General features: G+C 41.5%; 1 protein-coding gene and 1 long non-coding RNA gene across 2 annotated transcripts in view; one reads left to right on the top strand and one right to left on the bottom strand.

Moving 5' to 3' along the window:
- LOC137216226 (uncharacterized) overlaps nucleotides 1-24,670 on the bottom strand; it is a 154,648-nt gene that overhangs the window by 122,137 nt on the left and 7,841 nt on the right. The gene's annotated exons all lie outside the window — the stretch shown is intronic.
- LOC137216225 (beta-defensin 130B-like) lies at nucleotides 3,772-9,422 on the top strand. The gene is made up of 2 exons (XM_067722144.1): nucleotides 3,772-3,829; nucleotides 9,241-9,422. Exons 1-2 carry the CDS (start codon nucleotides 3,772-3,774, stop codon nucleotides 9,420-9,422), a joined length of 240 nt encoding a protein of 79 aa, XP_067578245.1.

The following is a 24,670-nucleotide window of genomic DNA, read 5'->3' on the forward strand; positions in this document are numbered from 1 at the left end:
AAACCTTTAGCTAGGCTAAACAAGGAAAAAAAGAGAGAGGATCCATATCAACAAAATTATGAATGAAAAAGTAAACATTACAACTGAGACCACCAAAATCCAAAGGATCATAAGAGGCTACTATGATAACTCTATGCCAAGAAACTAGACCTAGAAGAAATGGATAAATTCTTAGAAATATACAACCTACCAAGACTGAATGAAGAAGAAATAGAAAATCTTAACAGACCAATTACTAGAAGGGATATTAATTCAGTAATCAAAAACCAGATGGCTTCACTGGTGAATTTTACCAAACATTTAAGGAAGAATTAATGCCAGTCCTTTTCAAACTCTTCCCCAAAACTGAAGAGGTGAAAACACTCCCAAACTCATTTTATGAGGTCAGCATTATCCTCATACCAAAGCCAGAAAAGGACATTAGAAGAAAACTACAGACAAATCTACCTAAAGATACAAAAATCTCAATAAAATACTAGTACTAAATTGAATTCAGCAGCACATTAAAAGAATCATTCACCATGGTCACATGGGATTTATCATTGGGATGCAAAGATGGTTAATAACATGCAAATCAATAAATGTGATACATCAAGTTAATAGAATGAAAGATAAAAATCATGCAATCATCTAAATAGATGCAGAAAAAGCATTTGACAAAATTTAACATTCATTCATGATAAAATCTTGTAACACCTTAGGTATAGATGGAAAGTATTTCAATATAATAAAGGCCATATATGACAAACCCACAGCCAAAATCATACTCAATGGTGAAAGGTTACAAGTTTTCACTCTAAGATCACGCACAAGACAAGGGTGTCCACTCTCACCACTCTTATTCAACACGGTACTGGAATTCCTAGCCAGAGAAATCAAGCAAGAAAAAGAAATTAAAAGCTTTTAGAATTGGAAACCAACAAGTAAAATTGTCTCCATTTTCAGATGACATTTTATATATAGGAAATCCTAAAGAGTCCACCAAAAAATTGTAAGACCTAGTCAATGAATTCAGTAAAGTTGCAGGATACAAAATCAACATATGAAAATCAGTAGTGTTTCTATACACTAACAAATAATTATCTGAAAAGAAAATATAAAAAGAAATTCTACTTAAAATAGCATCAAAAATTAAAATAATAAAATGCTTTTGGCATAGAAACAGATGCAGAGACCAAAGGAAGAGAATAGAGAGTCCAAAAATAAATCTCTGCATATACAGTTGACTAATGCTTGACGAGGGAGCCAAGAATACTCAGTAAGGAAATGACAGTCTCTCCAGCAAGTGGTATTGGGAAAACTGGGTAATCACATGCAGAACACCGAAATTGTGCCCCTACCTTACACCACTCACAAAAAATTAACTTGAAATGAATTAAAGACTTAAACATAAGGCCTTATACCATAAAACTCCTAAAAGAAAACAGGGAAAAATCTCCTTGACATTTTCTTGGCAACGATTTTTTGGATATGACACCAAAAACACAATCAACAAAGGCAAAAATTAACAAGCAGGACTACATCAAACTAAAAAGCTCTGCACAGCAAAAGAAACACTCTACAAAAATGAAAAGGCAATCTACACAATGGGAGAAAATATTTGCAAATGATATATCAGATAAGGGTTAATATTTATAAATATATAAAGAACTCATACAACTCAATAACAAAAACCAAATAACCCAATTTTAAAAAATGAACAGAGGAACTAAACAGAGATTTTCCCAAACATACAAATGACCAACAGGTACATGAAAAGAGTCTCAACATCACTAATCATCAGGAAATGCACATCAAAACCACAGTGAAAGATTACTTCACACCTATTACAATGGCTGTCATCAAGAAGACAAGAAATAACAAGTGCTGGTGAGGATGCGGAGAAAAGAGAACCTTTGTGCACTGTTGGTGGGATGTGAAATGGTGCAGCCACTATGGAAAAGCGTGGAGGTTCCTCAAAAAAGTAAAAATAGCGTTACCCTATGATCCAGCAATCCCACTTTGGGGCATATATACAAAGGAAATGAAATCAGGATCTTGAAGAATTATCTGCATTCCCGTGATCTTTCCAGCATTATTCACAATAGCCAAGATATGACAACAACCCAAGTGTCCATCAGCAGATGAAGAAGTGTGTGTGTGTGTGTGTGTGTGTATATACACAATGAAATATTATTCACCCATGAGAAAAAAAATGAAATCCTGCCATTTGCAACAGCATGGAAGTACCTGGAGGGCATTATGCTAAGTGAGATGAGTCTGACAGAGAAACACAAATAGTGTGTGATCTCACTTTGATGTGGAATCTAAAAAGCCAAACTCATCACAACAGAGGGTAGAATGGTGGCTACCAGGGGCTGGGAGTGGGGGAATTGGGGAGATGCTGTTTCAGGGTACAAACTTACAACCAGTAGATAAGTAAGTTCTGGAGATCTAATGGGCAACATAGTGATTATAGTCAACAACACTGTACGATAAACCTCAGAGTCATAGGAAACCACATCTTAATTGTTCTCGCTACACAGAAGAAATGATAATTATGTGACCTAATAGAGGTGTCAGCTAACACTGTGGTGGCAATCACACTACAATACATAAATGTATCACATCAACATGTCGTACACCTTAAAGTTACACAATGTTATATGTCAACTGTATCTCAAGTTTTCAAAATAGATAAACTCATTAGTTAATAAACATGTAAGTGATCAAAAGTAGTCATAATAGAAGACATAAAAGTATATAAAATTTTTCTGTAAAAAGCTGATATCACATATAAAAGTTTATAAATGAAAAAATAAGTAAATTTAGATAAATGTGTCATTAAGCCATTGATCATAGGTCAATTAACTTTAGATAAACTGGTTTTAGGTCAATTGGTTATTGGCCAAAGGCATATACTTAGGCTTTCTATACTTTGTTTCTATATGGTAGGGTAGGGGGAAAGGTTAGGGATCTCTTTAAGCTTTTGTTTTTTTCCCCCAAAATTTATTCTCTTATTTATTTATTTTTTATTTTTTTGGTCATGCCATGCACGTGGGATCTTAGTTTCCTGACCAAGGATTAAACCCACACCCTCTCCATTGGAAGCACGGAGTCTTAACCACTGGACCACCAGGGAAGTCCCTCTTTAAGCTTTCGGCATATAGTGTTTAGACAATACACAGCTATTGAGGAAATACTGTGCTCTTTATTTGACTCTCCTGATCTCATCAATCTTGTCACATGGGACAGTTATACAAAGGATTAATAACAAGTGAGAAAATTTTAGTTTTCAATGTGAACTAAGTGTATTTACCTTTCAGATGCTACTAAGAACATAGTACATATGTGATACCGGCCTCTCTTTTAAAGGAATACCTTCAAAATATAGCTTCTTTTTTTTCAGAAATGGTCCATAGGCAATTATTTTATCCGTCTTGTGGAAAAGAGTTTGCTGCGGAAGAGCTCCCTTGCAATTCAGAGGACTTTGGTAACAAGGACTATTACACTCAGTGACCCTTTAAAAGATGACTGGCCAAAGATACTGACCTCTGAGAAACTTGAGAGCCCACAGAAAAAGTAAAGGATTAGCCATCTGGTCTGCAGCAGTTAGGTTAATTTGTCACCAAATTAGGGAGTTCAGGGCTTGGAAATATTCCAGCGGAAGCTGTTTTATTTTCTTACTTGTTAAGCTTCACTGACTAAAAGGAACCTCAGTCTCCAGAAGCAAATAAAAGGCCCTGAATCCCGCTATTCCTGATTATTCACTTCTCTACCGGCCATTCAACCATGAGACTCCATTTACTGCTTTCTGTTCTCCTCCTCTCTTTGACTATAATACCAAAAGGTAAGACGGTGAATAACTGTAGAGACAGATTTCTTAGGAGACCTACTCGGATGCGTCATTATACTGTGGCCATCTCAGACCCGAATGCACAGTCTTAGGGATGCGAAAGTCCAACATGATCATCTTCCTTAGAACTGATGAGGCCAAAACTGTGAAGCGGGACAAGGATTTCCACCAACAGAAAATGAGTTCCAAAAGCTCCATGACTAGAAAAGGGGGCTCAAACCGATGTGGAAGTGGAGCAGCTCTGACATGTGACATCAGGCTCAGCATACAAATGGAGCAGCTTTTACAAGGGCCCCCACCTCCAAAAAGGGGAGTGAAAATGGCGGCTACTGGGTCAGACTTGGTTAGTGAATGGAAGTGATGCAGTCTGTTGGTGAGGGAACATTTGTGAATGGTAGAAATTAGGCGCATAATACAGAGCTCAACAAAAGAGAATTATATCAAGTTATTAATAGGGAGCAGAGGAATTTGGAAAAAGCATGGATTTGGGACGGCGCGTCAATGGCAAAATTTTAAGCAGAACGCAAAATAGGAAGGGAGCATTTTAACAACCTGAGTTACACCCTTGGTGCTCATGATGGAGAAGTTGGAATATTAAAGTGTAGACTTACAGGGAAAAGGGAACATGGCCATTTTCAGGCTGATTCATTCAGATCCTTGTAAAAACTAAGATTGTTTTCTCCACTGTTGATGTCAGGATGTTCACATCCCTCAAAATAACATCTGTGTTCACTGAACATAGATTAAGTCTGGGTAACTCTCCCTCTTCCTTGATTCATCTATAAGATTCTTTCAAATACAATCAAAGATATTTATGTATGTTGAAATGTTTGATCTTTGCCTAATCTATGAATATCTTGGGATCTATCTGATGTATAGCTGCCCCCTCTTAAAGGAGTTCACGTACTTCTCACCTGGCTCTCAATTCTGTCAGAAGAAGACACACTTGTAGCGACAGCTAATATAAAAGTATATGATGTTAATGACTTAAAATTAGAAGGCAATTTAATGGTTAATTCTTTAGTTTTACAGATAAGGGAATCCATGTCCACATAAAGAATATGATTTCACTAAGGTCACATAGATAGTGGCAACACTGCAGCTGGAACCAAGTATTTTTAATCTGGGTCATCATTGTTTCCAACGATCTAAGGGTGTAGGTATGCCCATAAAGTGGTAACCCTAATTTCTGTCAGGCTGTTTACCTCAAAGTCCCCTAATTAGACATTGAAGACCCTAAGGAGATTTTCAAGTTCCCTCTTTGGGAAGCTACAATGTCTTTGAAACATGTTACTTCACTTACCTCTAAATCCTTTTTCTTCAGTGTCTGTGGTAGGCATGTTGAAGCGGCTTAACATTCTGGCATTATTATTGGGATGACTTACACTAGTCTTTAGATTTTCCTGATCTTTGTTCTTAAAATCATATAATGGTGATAATCAGACTGCTGAAAGCACTTGGTTCAAGATAATTATGTGTGCATGGTTGTTGAGTGAATTTTTTTTTTTGCTCATGCTTGCTTTCCACCACCTAAGCTAAATTCAACTCAACATAAATGACTGTCTCCATCCAGAGTCATGCACCATGTTATGGGCCTTTTTTTTTCAAGGTTAAGGAGGGATACTTCTGGAAGTAAAGATCAAGCCAAAAGTCACCATTATAGTGAGAAAGTGATATGGCAATGGTTCATTCTCAGAGTGGAAAACAATTCAAGAAAAAGGTTGTCCTAGAGCAAAGGCCAGAAATAACTGACAGGAAAACAGGACTCCAAGAAATCTAGGCCTAAGGTTTAGAGAAGTTCCTATGGTAATAACAAGACTGGACACCCATAAATACAATTGTACATCCAGGAGTGGGTGGCCAAATAGTTAAAAATAGGCTGGAGCCAAGAAGTTCTAGAAGGAATAAGAGACAGAAAATGTGCGTGCGGTCAAAGAATACTTAACTGCATTCAATGGTAAGAACTGTGTACTGAGCATCTGCCACTTTCCATGGGCTACGTGAGATACCCAAGATACAATGGGAAATGAAAGGAAGACTGTCTTCCCTCAGTAGAGAAGACAGACATTAGGCAAATGATTACAAATGCGTCTATAAGTTATACATTTTAATAAGTACAATGAAAAGGAACAGAGTATTCTGAGTGCCTGAAACATGCGGTCATCATCAATCTGCAACATCCGGGAAAAGTTCATTGAGGCGTGTGCCTTTTGAGCTGAAAACGGGAAGATAAGTGTTCATTGATGAACGCCTTGCAAGGAGACCTCAACACTCCTGGCAGAGGAAGAAGCCGGTGCAATGCCCCTGATGCAGAAGAAACCACCGTGTGTTTAAGGAACTGCAAGAAGGCCGCGGCAGGAGAACGCTAGTTCATACCAGAAAATGTGCCAAGCATCTCATGGAATTAGGCCACAGTGGAAGGTGCATGGCACCAAGGCTCAATCTGCAGGGACACTTCGGGAACAGCGAGGGCAAGGCTACCAGCTTTGCGCCGGGAGTGGTGACCACGAGTATCTCCATCACCAGGGCTGGGTCTCGCTTTATGCCTAAAGTAGGAACATCTACGGGTTCTAGGCGGCCTACGAGCCCCATAGGTCTTTCCTTTTGTTTCACTACCTCCACTATTCTTTCTTCAGAGTTTCTCTTCCTCGTTCTGCCACAGAAGGAGTTTCAAGTTTAGAGGAGCTTCCTTCTTTTCTAATCTCGAGACAATCACTCTTTGAGGTACACACATAGAATGAAGCCTGGGAAACCACCAGCAACTGTGTGGAAACAGATAAACGCTATCAATAACAATCATGAGAAATTAGGAAATCAAAATTCCTAACCTTTCAATCTGATCATTTCTGTGGTCCAAAGGTAAGTAAGTCTGATCTATCTAGGTGGATTCTCTAAGTCATGATCATGTTTAGACTTGAAAATATGCACTGTCTGAAATCTCTGTCGTCCTTTGGATGAGGTCCCTTCTTCAGTATTCCAAAGGAAGTTCCTACCCTCTAGGCACCATGATTCGTACTCCATTAAAGTAGGGTACCAAAGTATAAGACAAAACCAGCAAAGGTGGTGAGGAAAGTGCATCACTGATGGTATGAAGGACTCACAATTCACAGGCAAAACCCGCCAGGGTCCGGATGATAGATGTGGGACAGGCAGACAAGGAGGCACAACAAACTCTACTTCAAGACTAATCTGGAAGGTGAATCTGGAGGACATGATGCTAAGTGAAATAAGCCAGTCCAAGAAGATAAAGACTGCACGATTGCCCTTACCTGAGGCATCTAAAAATAGTCAAACTCGTAGAAACCTGGAACAGAACAGCAGTTTCCAGGGGCTGGGGGAGGGGAGAAATGGGGAGTTGTCGTCTGATGGGCTTAAAGTTTCACTTCTACAAGATGAAGGAATTCTCGAGATCTGCTGGGCAGACTTGTGCCTCTGGATAATGGTACCATGCTGTGTACTTAGAAATGTCAGAGTGGAGATCTCACGTTTAGTGTTCTTACCACAGTTAAAAAAAAAGAAAGAAAGAAAGAACAAGTGAAGAGCAGGAGGTTACTGGGGCTGGTAACAGCGTCGGGCTCCCCACGAGTCTGACAAGAACCCTTTGGAGGCGTCATGCCGACCCCTTCCTCCAGATCAGTCCTCCTTGGTTTCTCCCAAATCAGTTATGCCAAGAGGATGGATTAAACAAAGATCCTATAATCTTTCACAGGAGGGAAAAACTCTCAATGGCCAGGTGTTTTCGGAAGAGAATATATTGCAGCCACACGGAAAGGTCACGATACCTTACTTTGGCATGTGGAGATGCACCGCGTGGGACGCCTCTATGTTTATACCCAGATGCGTCCTTGAAACATACTCTGCCTCTCACTCTGCCTTGCCCGATATTAAAAACCCTTGATTTTAGCTTCGTTAGAAAACCTGAAAGTCTCACGAAATGTTACACGAAGTGCGTGGCTGAGGTTATCGGGGGAGAGACCGACAGCTGGTAAGAGGACTGCTGCACTGCTGGGTACGGAGCCTGCACTCTGTGTAGACAGGCGTGGGGTGGGGTCACCCTCGGCTCTCTCCCTGAGAGCAGTGAGACCCTCAGCCCTGTCCCCGAGAGCGGCGGGACCCTCAGCGCTCTCCCTGAAAGACAGACGCTCCAGCCTCCAGAGCCGGCAGAGCAGAGGCAGCACCACAGGATGCTAACCAGCTCCCCATCATGCCATTCTCTTGCCGCACGAGGCCCCGAGCCCACGGACGGCTAGCCTGAGAGTCAGATCCTGCAGCAGGCGGAGAACACAGACTCGCACAGGTTCTGAAAATTCAGTTACAAGAGGCTGCACTGGTGTATATGGCTGTGGGTATTTTTCTACGGGACGGTGAGATAACAATGAGGGCCTGGTTTAAGTACCGCCCCCCCAAACAAAGATTCAGAGCCCCAGAGTGCTCAAACTCTCAGTTACGCGGTAGAAGTTAGGGACCAAAGAAGCCAGCCAGTCAGGGTTAGTACATTATTGGACAGTAAAGACAAAACGGGACACAGGTGAGTTAACAGGATGGTTCAGGAGCCAGCTAATCCCCATTGCTGGCCGCAAACAGAAGTGTCCTGTTACGTATCAGCCACCATGACCCACGGGGAAAAGGATCCTTGGCTGCGCTGGCAACGCTAGAGGAGGGATGCTGGGGTGCGAGGGAACGGTGCTGAAGCACACCTCAGTTACGTGCTTTTCAGCAGCCCAGTGCATCGGGAAAACATATGGGTATGTTAAGGAAAAGCACCTTTCAGCTCTGAGAGAAAATCTCTCCATGCATCTGCATATACCGGGCATCGAAGAACACAGAAAATCCGGTTCCTGCACAGTCCTGAAATGGGGGGATTAGGCAAGGTGAAAGCTGGAGCATGGCTAGACTTTCCACAAGAGGAGATGAAATGAGGACAGGTGCCATGCGATAAGGATGCTGTAAATGGGGATGCGGAGGTTAGCACGGGCGAGGTGGCAGAGGGTGGATGCTTCGGCTGAAGTAGTCTGTCTCAGAGCAGGTGTTACTGGCATTTGGAGCAGGACAGCTCACTAGGAGGGAAATCTACCAACCCTGAGCCTTACCCACCAAGGCCAAGGACATCTCCCCAGTCATGGTGACAACAAAGCACCCCACACGGTTCAACCTGTACTGCCCTTGATAAGGACAACTCTCTAAAAGCTTCTAGAAACCAGCCTGCCCTCTCTAAGGTGTGTATAGTCCCACACTCTTAGCACCCCTCCTCCAAAAAGCCACTTCTTTTGCCTAAGGGATTTTTTCATATAGGTAATATCATGTATTCTATCTCAAAGCCATTCTTCTCTAAATTTATTGCTTTACGTACATTACCAATAATTTGATGGTGAATTAACGAGGCTGTTAAATCTCTTTCTGTGCAGCAAGTACTGGCCTTATTCCAGGACAAAAACAATGCATTCTTCTGCGAGGGGTGTGCAAAGATGGAGGATGCACCAGCACGGATGATACCATTGGTATATGTAATGATCAAAAAAAATGTTGCAGAAGGTGGTGGGTACTTCTTCCCTATCCAACGCCAGTTCCCAAATCAAAATCTCCTTGATGACAGCAAACTGAGCCCTTCGAACTCTAGAACACATGGATGAACTTCACAGACTCCTGTTTGACTCAGAACTCCAGAACCCGAGGATAAATTATACAGACTCCTCTTAAACTTGCTTTTCTCCCTTGACTGGAAATAAATGTCCTAATTCTACACATACTCATCCCTGGGGAACTTCTTCTTGATGCACATGCAAACCTCTTAAGAACTACAAGACTAAACTAAATAACAGAGGCACCTCACACCTTAAAGATGTTTAAACAGAATACGACTTTCTTAAAAAAGAAAAAGATAAAATTTTAAAATGTGAAAAAAAAATCATAAGGGTATGAAATAGCAGTAGGTAGTGTTTGATTATCTAAAGGGGGATATCAACCTTTTTCCTCATCTGACTCTGACCAAAAATTATTTCTGTTATTAAGAGAGACCTACTTGGGTGGCGTGAGTCAAGGTCTGTTCATCACATGGTCCTGCTATGTGACCTCAGCAGTAGGCTGGCTGCCAACCCAGTCCTGTCAGCACTGGCTGAGGCTGGTCTCCCCCACCCACTTCACCTGGGCCCTGGGGGGATGAAATGCAAGAACTGCTCCCTGCAAGGAGGCCCACAGGGAGACAACAGAGCGCTGAGGACTCAGCGTGCCCTGCTAGTTCTTTCCAAATTCGCCACGAGATAATTCCACTTTCTGGCTGGAATCATTTCCACCAGAATAATAATTCTGGATCATCTGTACTTTATGGCTAAGAAAATGAAAGGGCAAGAAAGAGGGCAAGAACATTACAGGAAATGAGTTTCACAAGGATGGAAAAAATCTTTTGAATGAGGCCAAATGACTCCACAAACAAAGTTCGAGGCTTTTTGTTTCCTCAACCGCAAAGCTGGTCTTCTGTGGTCCATCAGAAGAAGGTGGGTTATCTCACCTTCTAATAGTCTTAGGATTTATGTTTCTATTTTTTATGTGGCTATCAGGTGTCCACAAGACCATAAGTTTCTTGAGTACAAAATCCGCCTTTATTCACATCTGCGTGTTCCGTGCATCACACGGTCTCACAGAACACACAGTGTTGACGTGTGCAGTTCTTGATGAAACGGTAGTTGCTTTGCTTACCAGTCATGTGACTTTGAACTATTTATTTACCTTCATTTTCCTTAAAATTCTTCTCCAATAAATGAGTGAAATAAGTCTAACTACTGGGCTTGTTATAAGGATGAAATGAGATCATGTACACAAAGCGCTTGGTATACACATGGCGAAACCCAGAAAAGCTTACCGCTAATATTATTACTGTTCTCTTGTTGCTAAAATACCTTAAGGAAATAAATCATTGTACTTAGATAGGCCTGTTATTATACGATGCATAGATTATCAGTTTAAAATAAATAAAATGGAACTAAATGGATTTCATATTGAAAGAATATATGGATAAACAACTATTTCTTGGTATTTCAGAAGAAACCACAGCAAACTGTTAAAATTTTACAGTTTCTATGATAAATACCATTGTTTTCTGATATTTAAAGCTTCATTTCTTTAATTAATATGTCTCGTGACCTCCTATGAAAACTGAAATTAAAAAAGCATGTTAGGAAAAATATTAAAGGAGATTTTCATCAGGATTGATAATGAAGCTTAAATACTGACATTTCATTAGCATTAGACAATCCTTTCTAATGACATAATAGATTAAAATAAGTAACAATATCAAGGGAAAGACTTTTTTTAGATGACAAAGGGCGTTAGAATTGTTATTTTATTAATGGTGTGATGGATGGCTAGCATCTCTGAGAAACAACTTCTCCCAAAGCCTCAGATCTCTATTCTTTCTGACCTAGAGATTGTATAAAGATTTTAAAGGTTTCCTTTAGGCTTTTTATTTATTATTACTTAAAATGTTGCTAGACATATACTCACCGAATGCACATAAGAACTGTTGGTTTCACACCTAGAAACACTTAGAAAATACAATTCGAAGTTATTAACCATAGAAAAATATAACTGCAGTGAAGTAAGCCATAATTGAAGCGAGTGTGCTTTCTCAACAAGATATTAGCTGGAACATTAATAATACTTCAAGGCGTCTCTTCTCTTTCAATTCAAAGGCACTAACCTGAAGGCATATGTCCTTGTCTAGGTGAGACCTAGACATGGGCCATCATTTGAAATGTCAGATTGCTCAAATGAGCAATAACGTAACATCACAACTTGATCCCACTTACAGGCCTAGCCAGGTGCACAACCAGAGTAGGAAGCAATCCCTGTTAGTTATTTTATGGGTAAGATGTTAAAATTTTTATCATAATTCAAATATGTTTTCTGGAAGAGGTAACATAATAGGTCATTATCCTTCACTAATATGTTCTATATTTTAAGCTATTATTTAACACGCGTTGGAAGGAGTATTAAAGAAAGACAGTCAATTTAAATCCGAAGATCTGAAATGTGGCTAGTGTGCCTGAGAAAATGATGCTTTATTTTATTTTAATTAATTTTAATTTAAATAGCCGCATGTGACTAGTGACTTATACAGCACAGCATAGCTTCAGAGCTCTGGACCGGCGCAGGGTGACACAGTGATGAAGCACATGGCCTTCAGGCCAGGCAGCTTGTGTGCAGATCTCAACTCCATGGCCTGCCAGTTCCGGAAAATGAGGAAAACCATACTCACTTCATTCATTATTATGAGGATTAAATGAATTTGCATATAGAAATCCCTTACGGCAGTATCTGCACTTATCATGAGAGCAAAGCTCGGCCATCCTGGGTTCTTGGGAGTGATGAGGAAAGAGGGAGAGAGCATCGTGAGAACACTGGGTAAGGAGCTCTAGCCACTTTCTAGATTCATCCTAGACTAGCTTTTCCATCCCTAATGCCATCACTTTGTTCTTCTTGCGAGTATAAAGAGCTCTCTCAGAACAGGCACTGAGAATCGCAATTTAGGACACGGTTTTCCACAACTAAACTTACACTGGATAAATGTGTCGTCACACGATGAGGAAAAGTTTAAGAGTTAAAAGAATCACAAGCCAAACGCTGTCAGCTCTCCGGTGAATCCTCTGGAGACGTTTTATTCCTAGGCTGGCGAGGGAAGGTACAAAAGAAAAGGGTCCTGTGTTGGCTACAAGGATACAATCTCTGGGGTAGCTTCAGCCCTCCATCCGACAAAAACAAACCCCTCCTCTCAGCAGGGTTTTCTCCACGGAGAATGCAATACCACAGATTAGAAACTCAGTTGTGTTGACATGAGTCCTGTTTCCGAATTTGACTAGCCTTGGAGGATAGGAGGGTGCCTTTAAATAACTCCTCTTTTGCTGTGAATCAGTTTTATGACATCGTTTTCTCCTCAGCCCTACCCGTGATCAAGCCACCAGGAAGAGGGGGGTTTTGTGGGCACCGGAGAAGAGACTGAGAAATCGTTTGGCTGGGGGTGTCTTTCAGGCAGGGGAGACACCTGCCTGTCTTAGTGTTGGTGTGTGGAGCTGTGAGACCTCTGAAATAAGGGGGGATGGTGACTTTGGAAAGAGAGAGTCACACTCGGAAATGAAGCGTCATATCTGGAGAACAACCAAGCGAGAAAATGTTGCTCTGGTAAAGCCCACTAAAGGCTGAGAGAACAGTTTAGTGAAATGTTGGAATGACTGGCAGTAACAACATCATGAATTGCCTTTTCTTATCACCCCCTAACTTTTCACCTGGTAAAATCCCACACGTGCCTCAAGGGATCGTTCAACTGTCATGCCCCTGCTTAGCCTTCCCCCAGATGCCCTCCAAACCCATCTCACGAGGCAAATCGATCTCTCCCTCCTTTGTGTTCTCCACACATGAACATACCTCTGTGGACGTCTTCACTCATTTCAACTTAGTTTCAGAAGTGTCTCAATTCATGGAACTCTTAATGCCTCATAATTATTTCTAAGGCACCCTGGACCAAAAGAAATGCCTAATAGTTTCGGTTATTAGATCTTAATAACTTAAGTTATCTCTGCCCTAACAACATAGTAACCATGTGAAAAATAACACGCACAAATCGAAAGAAAAAGTAATACTTTCTAACTTTTAAATAATCCAATTACTGACTAATGGTAGGTATGTGCCCACTGGGCACTGAACAACTTCTCAAATCTTGGAATCAGATGGGACACAGCCACCCTCGCTTTCTGCTCCACAGCGATTCCCTGTGTGGCGCTTGACGTCGCAGCTGAGCAAGGTCTGACGTCACTGGGAGGAACATAGCAGGTCTAATGCTGAAGGTGAGAAGTACTTAGAGGTAGTAGTTTCGGCAGAGTCCAAAAAAAAAGTTCAGCATCTGCCTTTCCCTTGAATTTTTAAAATATTTCATGGTGCCCTTGGAACTGGCCGAGGAGCGCAGGGGTGCCTGGTCGCACAGCTGCAGACCTGAACTTCAGGCACTTGTAAGAATGTCTTCCGTTCACCATAGATTGTGAGCCTCCTGAGGACACCACTGTGTCTGGCTGGCGCTTGTAGTTGCAGCTCACCACCTCATGAATTATGGAAGACTGTTGAATCTATGGGTGAGATGAGCAGAAACCGGCCATGATTTTCGGGTTTTATTGCTGCGATCGATGCTCCGTGAGAACTTATCTATTGCACTTCGCCGATGACGCAGAGAAGGCTGTTACTGCTTTGGTGCGGAGAGGCTGGAAGCTAACACAGCAGGAATGTGGCCCAAGGGAGCAGAGGGGGCTTCCGAGTGACCGGCCTGGGAAGAAACGCAGACCACCGGAGACTGAGTATTACGGTCACTTCCTACCAGGTTTGGCCTCGACAGACAGGGTACTTTCTCTGACGCTGTAAGCATTGTGCCCTCAGTGGCAGAAAATATTTCACAAGCGACACCATGTGTTTTGCACAGAGTGATGCTCCCAGCTGAACGCTGAGTGCGGGACGGTGGGAGCCTTCGGCCCAGGGGCCCAGCCTGACCCTCACCAATAGGTTTCTTGCTAGCTGCTGGAAGATGGCGACTTATCTTCATGGTGATCACTTGCAGTCTATTGCTTACATTCCTGATTCACACTTTAAACAGCATTTTCTAAGTTTCTTCTAGAAATATTACTGTTCTAGGAGAAGTTAATAAGCATGCCACGAAACATAGATTAATACATTTGAGAACCTCGTGGTACCAAAATCCACAATAAAAATCAGCCTATTAAAAGCTTGGAATTGAATTAATTCAGGATTTCTCAAAGCTTCTGATATATTTTAATGTATATAAAATATATAATAAATATAATAATTATTATTATAAGTGATTATTGAATGCTCAGTAGGTGTTGGGCTTGGAAATATTTTTTTCTGTAAAAGGTCAGATGACAAATATTTTAGGCTTTGTCAGTCACATACACCCTCTGTCATGAATCCTGAATCTTGTTTTTGTTTGCTTGTTTGTTTGACACAACACTAAAAAATGTAAAATCCATTTTTAACTCTTAGGTTTGAAACAGTTTGTTGTCCCCTGAGAAATTTCAAACACCACCAATTTGTGGTTTCAATTTATAATATACTTTGAAGCTGGAGGAATGAAATCTTCCAATGAACTGGAAGTAAATTGTAAGAGAAAGGGAGGCCTCGAGGATGCCTCTCAAGTGTGTTGGCCTGAGCAATCCAGCGGCGGGATGGAGGGGACCGAAACTGAAACTGGTTTGCGGGTCAGAACTCCATGTCAGGTGAGTTAAGCTTGAGACACCCAGTGACAGGCAAGTGGAAAGATGAGGTGGGTCAATATACACACAAGTTTGGAACTGGGGTGACGTCAGCACTGAGATATATATTCGGGAGGGAGCAGGTATTCAAAGATATGGCACTGAGTGAGTTTACTTAGAGGGCAAGGATAGACACACCAGAAGCCTGCGGAATGAATCCTGGGACACCACCCTGTTTAAGGGTAAGGAAGAGAGAGGATTCAGCAACTGGTGACTGGGGAAAAGGAAACCCAGAGAGGGTGAGAAACCAAGAAAGATGTTTCAGGAAAAAGGCAGTGACTCTAGAATTTTTTTTACAAATTCCTCCGTGAAACACCTATTAACACCTAGTTACTAGTTGTATTCGTTTGCTAGGGCTGCAGTAACCGAATATCACAAGCTGGGTGGCCTAAACAACAGACATTTATTGTCTCACGGTTCTGGAGAATAGAGGTCTGAGATCAGGGTGTCAGCAGGGTTGCTTCCGTCCGGGGCGTGAGGGAGAATCTGTTCTGGGCCTCTCTCCCTGCTTCCGCTGGTTTGCTGGCCATCTTTGCCATTCCTTGGCTTGCAGAAGCAGCACCCCGGTCTCTGTCTTCCTGTTCACGCGGCGTTATCCCTGTGTGTGTGTCTGTGTCCAAATTTCCCCCATGTACAAGTATGCCAATCATACCAGAATGGGGGTCTACCCTACTCCAGTATGCTCTCTTCTCAACTGATTACATCTGCAATGACCCTATTTCCAAATAAAGCCACGTTCTGAAGTACTGGAGGTTAGGACTTCAGCATATGAACTTTGGAGAGATGCTACTTAACCCATAACACTACGTTTGCGTGAAACACCATTTGGGAATAGATGGTTTGGACATATTTAATAAAGCCAACACTTGGCAAATGTAGGAGTAAAAAATGTTTGCCGGGATATTATAATTTATATATAACTTTATAAATAGAATCTACTTAGATATCAATGTTCTATTTTCTTTGTTAATTGAGGATACTAACAAGCTGACTCGGCATTTTAACTGAATGCCCAACCTTGTTTAGCTTTAGATTAAGTCAAGTTTGGTTTAATTCGGTTACACTGAAATTTCCTGAGATAACAAAACTATCAGATGTTGATATTTTAATAATAAATTATCTAGAACGTTCTGGATTTTTTTTCCTTATGAGGATAAATGTTTTGATAAAACTCTGATTACCCATAATTGTTAAGATATCCTTTGTAACTGAAGAGTTCTATAACTGTAATGCTGTCTGTTCTAGGAGGACTAGAGATAAATGTCAAAGGTTGAAAAGAAAAATTGGTTTTTATACAGATCTCTAGAATGGCATTTTGAAATAAATCCTTCATTTCTATCTAGTTTATTACCATCTCTCTTTCCCTTACAAGTCTAATGCACTCAAAATAAAACAATTCATTAAAGAATCAATTTGGTTACTGAAGTTCCTATTAGATTTGAATAATTCAAACTGATACGTTCCTTTTAAGTTCTATTTAATGAACACTTTGTCAGTTTATTAAATTTTTAAAAACCTAAAAAATTTTTAAAAACTTTTAAATATGACACAGTTTGCTGCAGGAGATACTGTATTATTTTACACTCATACGCCCAATAAACCGAGAACTGGCATACACCGTGGGAAACTGTACCTGATACAGAATAGGAGGCAATGAGACTGAAGGAATAAAGTAGCGGGGCTCAGCCAGGCGGACTCCGCCTCCTAACCCTATGTGCCTCGACAGACCTCAAGTCAGGCATCACTACTCCACTCAAGAAAAGGCAAACTATGCCATCTTGTGGTTAAAAGCCTTTTTCCATTTTTGACAATTTTCAGTTTCCAAGACAGCTAAGAAGCTGCAGCTTTTCTAGCAGAGCATTAGGTAAAAGAACTGGAAATACATAATAAAATTGAAAATACAGGCTTAGCTTGCATACTAATGGAAGTGAGAGATTTTAAAATAAAACTCATTAAGATGATTGATTCTGGTTCCCTTTTTCTAGAAACCTAACATTTAACGTGATTCAAAATTGACCACCTAAAGTAAAATAACGAAAATAAATTGAAAATGGGTAGTTTAAGTGATGCGCATGTAATCTAATATATTTATATGTGGTAAACCGACAGGCCCAGGCGCCTCCCACATCTTCATGATTCAGCTAATAGAAATCATTAGCACAACGCCCACATGCGAAGCAGCCAAAAAAAGCCATTTCTAAGCCGCAGTTCTTTGGCTAAGATTCAAAACAACAAAAGAAGAGGAAAATTGTCATTGCTAACTCCACCTAAAACAGCTGTGCCATTCTGTCATAAACACATATAAGCCCATCACATTTACTCAAAATACTAAAGAAACAGAAAGGCTTACATTTGCCCCATCCCCTCATGAATTTCTCAGCCTAGATTAAAGCACTTTTATATTCCAAATCATTATTTAGGAGAACTACTAAAGACCATCATTTTCTTATAGGAAGAATGAAACCCCCCCTCCGGGTGGTGGGAGAGATAAATTGGGAGATTGGGATTGACATAGACATACTACTAGGATAGTAAGATAACTAGTAAGGACCTGCTGTAGAGCACAGGGAACTCTATTCAATACTCTGTAATGGCCTATATGGGAAAAGAATCTGAAAAAAGAGTGGATATATGTATATGAAGAACTGATTCACTTTGCTGTACACCTGCAACTAACACAACATTGTAAATCAACTACACTGCAATAAAAATTAAAAAAAGAGGAAGTAGGAAGTTCCAAAAAAATATTTATTGTATTTTGTAGATAGAAGAAGTTGAGGAATCAATGAGAATCATGTAATTTTTCTCATGCTTACCTAGATCCAATTTTAGTCTTCTGAGAAATGCTTCCAATTTAAATCACATGAAGTCCTCCTGGGACCCCCTGACTTTAAAAAGGATCCCCTCACCCTTATTCTATTTGAACTGTTTCTTAGTCCAGCACATCTGTGAACTTATTGAAAACCCCCTCAAATCACTGGTGGAGCAAACAGGTTAGGGGGAAAAACATAATGAACAAATGGTAGCATGAGTAATTACAGGTTTTCCTTCTGGAAAACTTACTGCATGGAAGGCACTGTTCCAAGTGCTTTACATGATTTTAACTTTTTGCTTTGTCCTTCAAAAGACTATATGTGGTAGATACTACCCTTGTAGAACAATAATCAGAGAGAGATAAATACCATAAGGTATCCCTTATACATGGAATCTAAAATATGACACAAATGAACCTGTCTACAAAACAGAAACAGACACAGAGAACAGACTGGTGGTTGCCAAGGGGTGGGGTGGGCGAGGGATGGAGTGGGAGGTTGGGATTAGCAGACGCAAACTCATATATATAGGATGGATAAACAACAAGGTCCTACTGTATAGCACAGAGAACTACATTCAATATCCTGTGATAAACCATAAAGGAAAAGAATATAAAAAGAAGAATGTATACGTATGTATAACTGAATCACTTTGCTGTACAGCAGTAATTAACACAACACTGTAAATCAACTATACTTCAATAAAATTAAAAAAAATAAATTTAACAAAAAATAGTAATAATTAGTATCAAGGCTGCAAAGAACAACGAGTTTATTTGGGGTCTTAGGAAGTGCAATTTGGGAGACAGATTCAGGTAAAACAGAGTGCTCTGGGGAAGAGGAAGAGGCAGGGGCTCACAAAGGCAAGAGCACAAGATTGTTAACATTGCTGGGTAAGAATTATGATTGAGTCTGACACAAGAGAGGGAGTATCTGTCCTTAAGGGGTGAGGCTGACATGAGTCCTGTTAGGGTGGAGGTCTGATGAGCATCTTGAGGCTCTGGGACTTTGGGCAGATTGGTTCTGTGTTAAGACAGCATGTAGTCGGAGGTCAGATCCCATCTGGGCCAACACATGCGTAAGTCACACGTTCTCCATGGCCTCCAGCTCCAGCTCAGAGAGCTCTCTCAGCCACACCGGCTCTATCTTGATTTTCCTTTCACACCCTCATTTCACAGATGAGAAAACGGAGGCACAGAGTAAGCATCTCCACCACGGTTGCAGGGCTACTAAGTGGCGGTGCTAGGATTCAAATGGAGCCAGTTTTCTAAAGACGGCTACCCTGACTCAATAGTAGAGGGAAATACCAGTGGTGCTGAAACCACGCAGGAGCGTGTGGGGCTTGTGAGCACAGAAACCTTGCAGACAGCTGCTACTCAGGGAAGGGAGGGGATGCAGAGACGAGGGGGGCGCATCCAGGAGACGCCAGTGCAGCCTGGGGCAGGGCCCTGCTCTGCCCAAAGGGATATACCTGGAGGTATCTTTGAGCTCCTTACAGAACTAAAACCCCCCGGTGGAAGATGTCAGCATCCTTCATTCCAGAGAAGACCGCCTGAGGCCAGACTAAAGGAACCAGAGAAGCTCATCGAGATATCACCTGAGGCCAGATTAAAGGAGTGCAGGCCCTGCACACACCCTAATCTTATCAGCAACCCCGCCCTTGAACCACGGCTATAAAACTCACCAGATCCTCCTGGGTTGGGACACACAGTTTTTCAGGGCCAGAGCCCACTGTGTCCCTCTTTGCCTGCCTGGCAAAGCAATAAAGCTATTCTTTTCTACTTCACCCAAAACTCTGTCTCTGAGACTCGATCTGGCACCAGTGCACAGAGGCTGAGTTTTCAGCATCAGTTTCCCAACCTGGAGACAGTTCAGAGACAGACAGCAGTCGTAGCTCAAAGAGGAAACCACAGACCAGCTCTCAGTCCCTTCACGTCCCCACAGGCTTCATGTGGCATTCAGTATGTACCTCAAGTATCCTGGAGATTCAATGAGCTCTTTCTCTTAAAGTATTTGCCTGAAGACCACCACCCCATTGCTAATAAAATGTCTGGTGAGATAAAGTAAAATTAAATTGCATCAGTCCCAATATTTCACTTGAAACCCTGAAGTTTTTAAGGAACAACCATGTTTGATGGTTTGTTTTCCCAAACATTGTGATCATTTAACAAATAAACTATGACCTCTGAGAAAGAGGAAACAGAAAGTCACATCTTACGTTTTTGTTTTTGTTTTTGTTTTTGTTTTAGCATGCCAGGATGTCTTTTACTGTTCCAAGGCCTGTCACTCAATGCCCAAAATATCCTTTAAGGAACTTTCATTTCAATTGATTGATTTTTTTTAAAAAACAAATGTAAGTTTGTTGTTGTTGTTGTTTTGCGGTATGCGGGCCTCTCACTGTTGTGGCCTCTCCCGTTGCGGAGCACAGGCTCTGGACGCGCAGGCTCAGCGGCCATGGCTCACGGGCCCAGCCGCTCCGCGGCATGTGGGATCTTCCTGGACCAGGGCACGAACCCGCGTCCCCTGCATCGGCAGGCGGACTCTCAACCACTGTGCCACCAGGGAAGCCCCAAATGTAAGTTTTGAAGGAGTCACAGATCCCACAGATTAGTGTGTTTACTCTATGGAGTCTGAGGAATTTAGGGTTAACTGAGCAGTCTGCAGTTTTCGGGCGGAGGTGGTAGGCGGGTGGGGAGACTGTGAAACTAAAAATGAAATGCTTCAACGTGCTTTCCAAAGTTCTTCAGCATAAGGATGCAGGATTTAGTACTTTAACTAATGGGATTAAATGGCTCAGCTTGGAAATGGGCAAACTGGAATTTTTCACAGCAAAGTAGACAATTCAGATTCCACTTTCCTTCAGGGTAGAAAAGTTACATGAACTCATCCCTATGTCCAGAGCAATGACACAAAGTGGATTTTGTTTACAGTAATTAGAATGGAGAGAAATAATTTTCAAAGACTGGGCAGGGATCAAGTGGCAATCAAAATCACCAATGCTTGAAACACTCAAGTGCTACCAGGGGAAATGCCTTTTAATTTCCAGCTTAAATGGGAAAACTGCCTAAGGGAGAACAGATGACATTCTTGTCAGGGCCGGAAAGGAGCTTCATTGTGAAGCAAGTCAAGCCCTTCCTCTCTGGCTGTCATCTGTACCCCTTCTTGTGCCGAAGTCCTCAGTCTCACCCTTAGAAACCCTCCCCCACCACTCCTCACCCACCTGGACCCCACCCCAGACCCTGCTGTTCTTTCCCAAAGTTTCTCGCAGTTACTCTCAGAAAAACCTGAAGGCCTGGGATCATGTGGCCTCCAGGCCTGCAGAATTAGACGTCCAATCATTTTACTAGTCCAAGTTCATGTTCTGAGGGGACTGAGTAGTTGCCTCCCACTGATGCTTCTCTGCTTGAATGTTACACGTGCCAGTAACCCAAAGCGGCATCCTGGGTTCTGGAGTCCAGGGTGGCCTTTGGGAGCGGGGAAGGGGTAGGGACTGTCAGATCCAGCAGATACAAATACAGGATGCCCCAGGTAGGCTGGATATTAGATAAACAATAAGCAATCTTTTAGTATAAGAATGTCCCATGCATACGTATGCCCCATGCAATATTTAGGACACAGTTATACTAAAAAAATTATTCATTGTTTATCTGAAATTCAAATTTAACTGTGCATCCTGCCACAGTTTTGTTTGGCAAGGTGGTGGGGGGGTGTCCTTCAGGGCTCTTCAATTCCCCAAACAGACAAAACTACTGTACTTGTTCTGCCAGCTCTTGTTGCTAGAGGTGCAAGTCAGTGAAGTGGTTTCGTTACAAAAGTTTATGGCACGCAGAACTCAGAATGCACACTTCTTTCCAAATAAAGATGGAACATCACGCTCATCAACAAAAGAGGCCCCTGTTCCAAGTGATTTACTTAGCGCTACAGTAAATTTGCATTCATTCAAGTACATGTTCCCACTGGGCTCCATTTAGAACGTATGACAGGCATTTGCAGCTCAGTTACCAAATTCCGAAGTCATAAGACGTAAGTGCGCTTAGAATTTGAGGTTTCTGAGTACTATCAGTTAAGAGCTGTGTTAGTTTCGTGGTGGTCCTGTACCGAGTTACCACCGACCCCGTAGCTTACAACAGCAAAGTGTATTGTCATAGAGTCCTGTTGAAGTCCAAAATGAGTCTGGCCAGGCTAAACTCAAGGTTGTCGCCAAGGCTGCATCCCTTCTGGAGGCTCCTCGCTCTGTCTGGCTTCTAGATGCCCCGCACGCCTTCTCACGCTGCATCATCTGAACTCTGTCCATAGTTTCATCTCCCTCCGGCTCTCTTCTGCCTCCATATCCCATTTCCCACTTAAAAGGACCCTTGTCATCACACTGGACCCATCAGGATAATCTATTTTAAGGTCATCTGGTTAGTACCCTTAATTTCATCTGCAACCTTAATTCCTCTTTCCATGAAACCTAACATATTCACCGTTTCCAGAGACAGGGACACGGGCATCTCTGATGGGCCGCTCTTCTGCCTCATCAGAGCTTTGACTTACGCCTCACTCTACAGAGATAAGGAAGTCCAGTGTGGTGGTACACTCTTATCACACATGTAGTTAACATAAAGGCCTTTAATCGCTGCCTCATTAATGAGCGTATCTTTATTGGCAATCAATGGTAGGTGCTGTCAGAATATAAAACACTTGAACAAATCACAGTCCCTGACCTCAGAGGGCTTACAAGCTATGTGTTCATCATGCATGGACCCGGTATATGAGGGAAGAGCTTCAAAGCCAAACAAGAATATTTCTCAAACCTTCAGTTGGCAACCCAGCAGGAGACAATAAAATGTAATAATTACCACTGTAATACAAGACAATAAGAGCAAACCAGCAAATCATGACTGTATAAATAAAGCACAATCATGTATTTTGGAGGCATGATTATACAGCTATTAAGAGAAAGGTGTTTAGGCTTTAGGTAGAGCTGGTTTCAAATCCTGACTAACAGTCTGGAATCAAGTAGTTATAAAATCAAGTGGTATAAAAGTCTCAGTTTCCTCTTCAATGAGATGTGAACAGTACCTACTACGATGAGTTTTGCATGAAGAATATGTATAGAGCTTAGAGCGTAATGTGGCTCCTAGAAAGTGTTCAATAATTACAGTAATTATAATCAATAAAAGCTGAAATTAAATGAAGATTATACACCACAGAAACTTATCACTGAACTTGTAGCATAAAAAGAAAATGTAATAAAGGAATGAATCATTTTTAAAATGTCTCAAGAACCTAAACTCACCAACCTAAAGAGAACCCAGCTGAAAACTGAATTGCCTGATATTTACATCGATTGCATTAAAGACCGTGGGAATAAAAGGGAACTTCTTTTTCCCCCACTGTCTACAAAAGAAAACGATAAAAATGATTTTATCAAGCAGAAGCAGATCTTTCCAGGCACTGATGGAGTACATCCTGGCATATACAGAGTGGCCTTAGCTGGTAAATCATATTAATATAATAGAGTCCTAAGAATGGAAGTTCTCCAAGTAATTTCCCATTCAAACTTGTAAACTCGTATCTGACCCAAGAGAGTGTGTGTATGTGTGTGTGTCTATCAAGAAACAAAGTTTCGTGATAAGTAATAATAGAAAATTAGGATTTTTGTCCCCACTGTCACCTTGTTCTAATTCTTTCTTCATAAAAGGTTCATATCTGTAAAACTGTTGCTTACATTTTATATGCCCATCCTCATGAAATTATGCAATGCAAGGATTCCACAGTACATGGTTAAGAAAATGATGTTTAGAGAATAAACGAAGTCGTTCGGTGTTGGCAGTTGGAGCTTTTCCCCACTGACATTTTTGTACTGTGTTGCACTGCTTTCTTCTAAACACGCTCGAGTAGAACGTCTGATCTCTCCGACAAGCACAGTCTGCTTTCTTTGCATCCTATAGAAAATGAATCTAACTAGCCAATTAAAAGCATAGAATGTCTGACTGACTTCTGCAGAATCCAGAAAAAAAATGATGCAAGTAAACTTATTTACAGAACAGAAACAGACTCACAGACTTAGAGAATGAACTTACAGTTACCAGGGGGAAGGGTGGGGAAGGGATAGTTAGGGAGTTTGGGATTGACATGTACACACCACTGTATTTAACATGGGTAACCAACAAGGACCGACTGTAGAGCACAGGGAACTCTGCTCAGCGTTATGTAACAACCTAAATGGGAAAAGAATTTGAAAAAGAGAAGATACATGTGTATGTATAACTGAATCACTTTGTTACACACCTGAAACTAACACAACACTGTTCATCAACTGTACTCCAATATAAAATAAAAAGTTAAAAAAAATAAAGATGTGCTTTTGGGCACCAAAACAAACAAACAAACAAACAAGAGTAGAATGTCAGGCCACTCGAGATAAGGCAGCTTTAAAATTACTGTCTCAGTCAACGCAGATATGCCTTAAAGACTGTGGTAGGCGGGTCAGGAGAAGAGAGTGCAAGGGAAATGGGCGTGTGGAAGACGGTCAGACCCACCCGATGCGAAAAGGACGTGGCCCGTCACGCTCCGTCCAGGAGGCAGAGAAAGGGAGCCTCAAGCCAAGGAGCACGGGGGACTCTAGAAACGGAAAATGGAAGGAGGTGGATTTTCTGCCAGAGTTTCCAGAAGGAACGCAGCCCAGGCGATACCTTGATTTTAGCCCAGTGGGACCCACGTTGGACTTCTAA

Source organism: Pseudorca crassidens, chromosome 21, assembly GCF_039906515.1.
Source record: "Pseudorca crassidens isolate mPseCra1 chromosome 21, mPseCra1.hap1, whole genome shotgun sequence".
NCBI lineage: Eukaryota > Metazoa > Chordata > Mammalia > Artiodactyla > Delphinidae > Pseudorca > Pseudorca crassidens.

Coding starts and splice junctions, on each gene's coding strand:
- LOC137216225 (XM_067722144.1), top strand. CDS start 3,772: ATGAGACTCCATTTACTGCTTTCTGTTCTCCTCCTCTCTTTGACTATA. Junction 3,830..9,240: donor TTTGACTATAATACCAAAAG/GTAAGACGGTGA, acceptor CTTTCTGTGCAG/CAAGTACTGGCCTTATTCCA.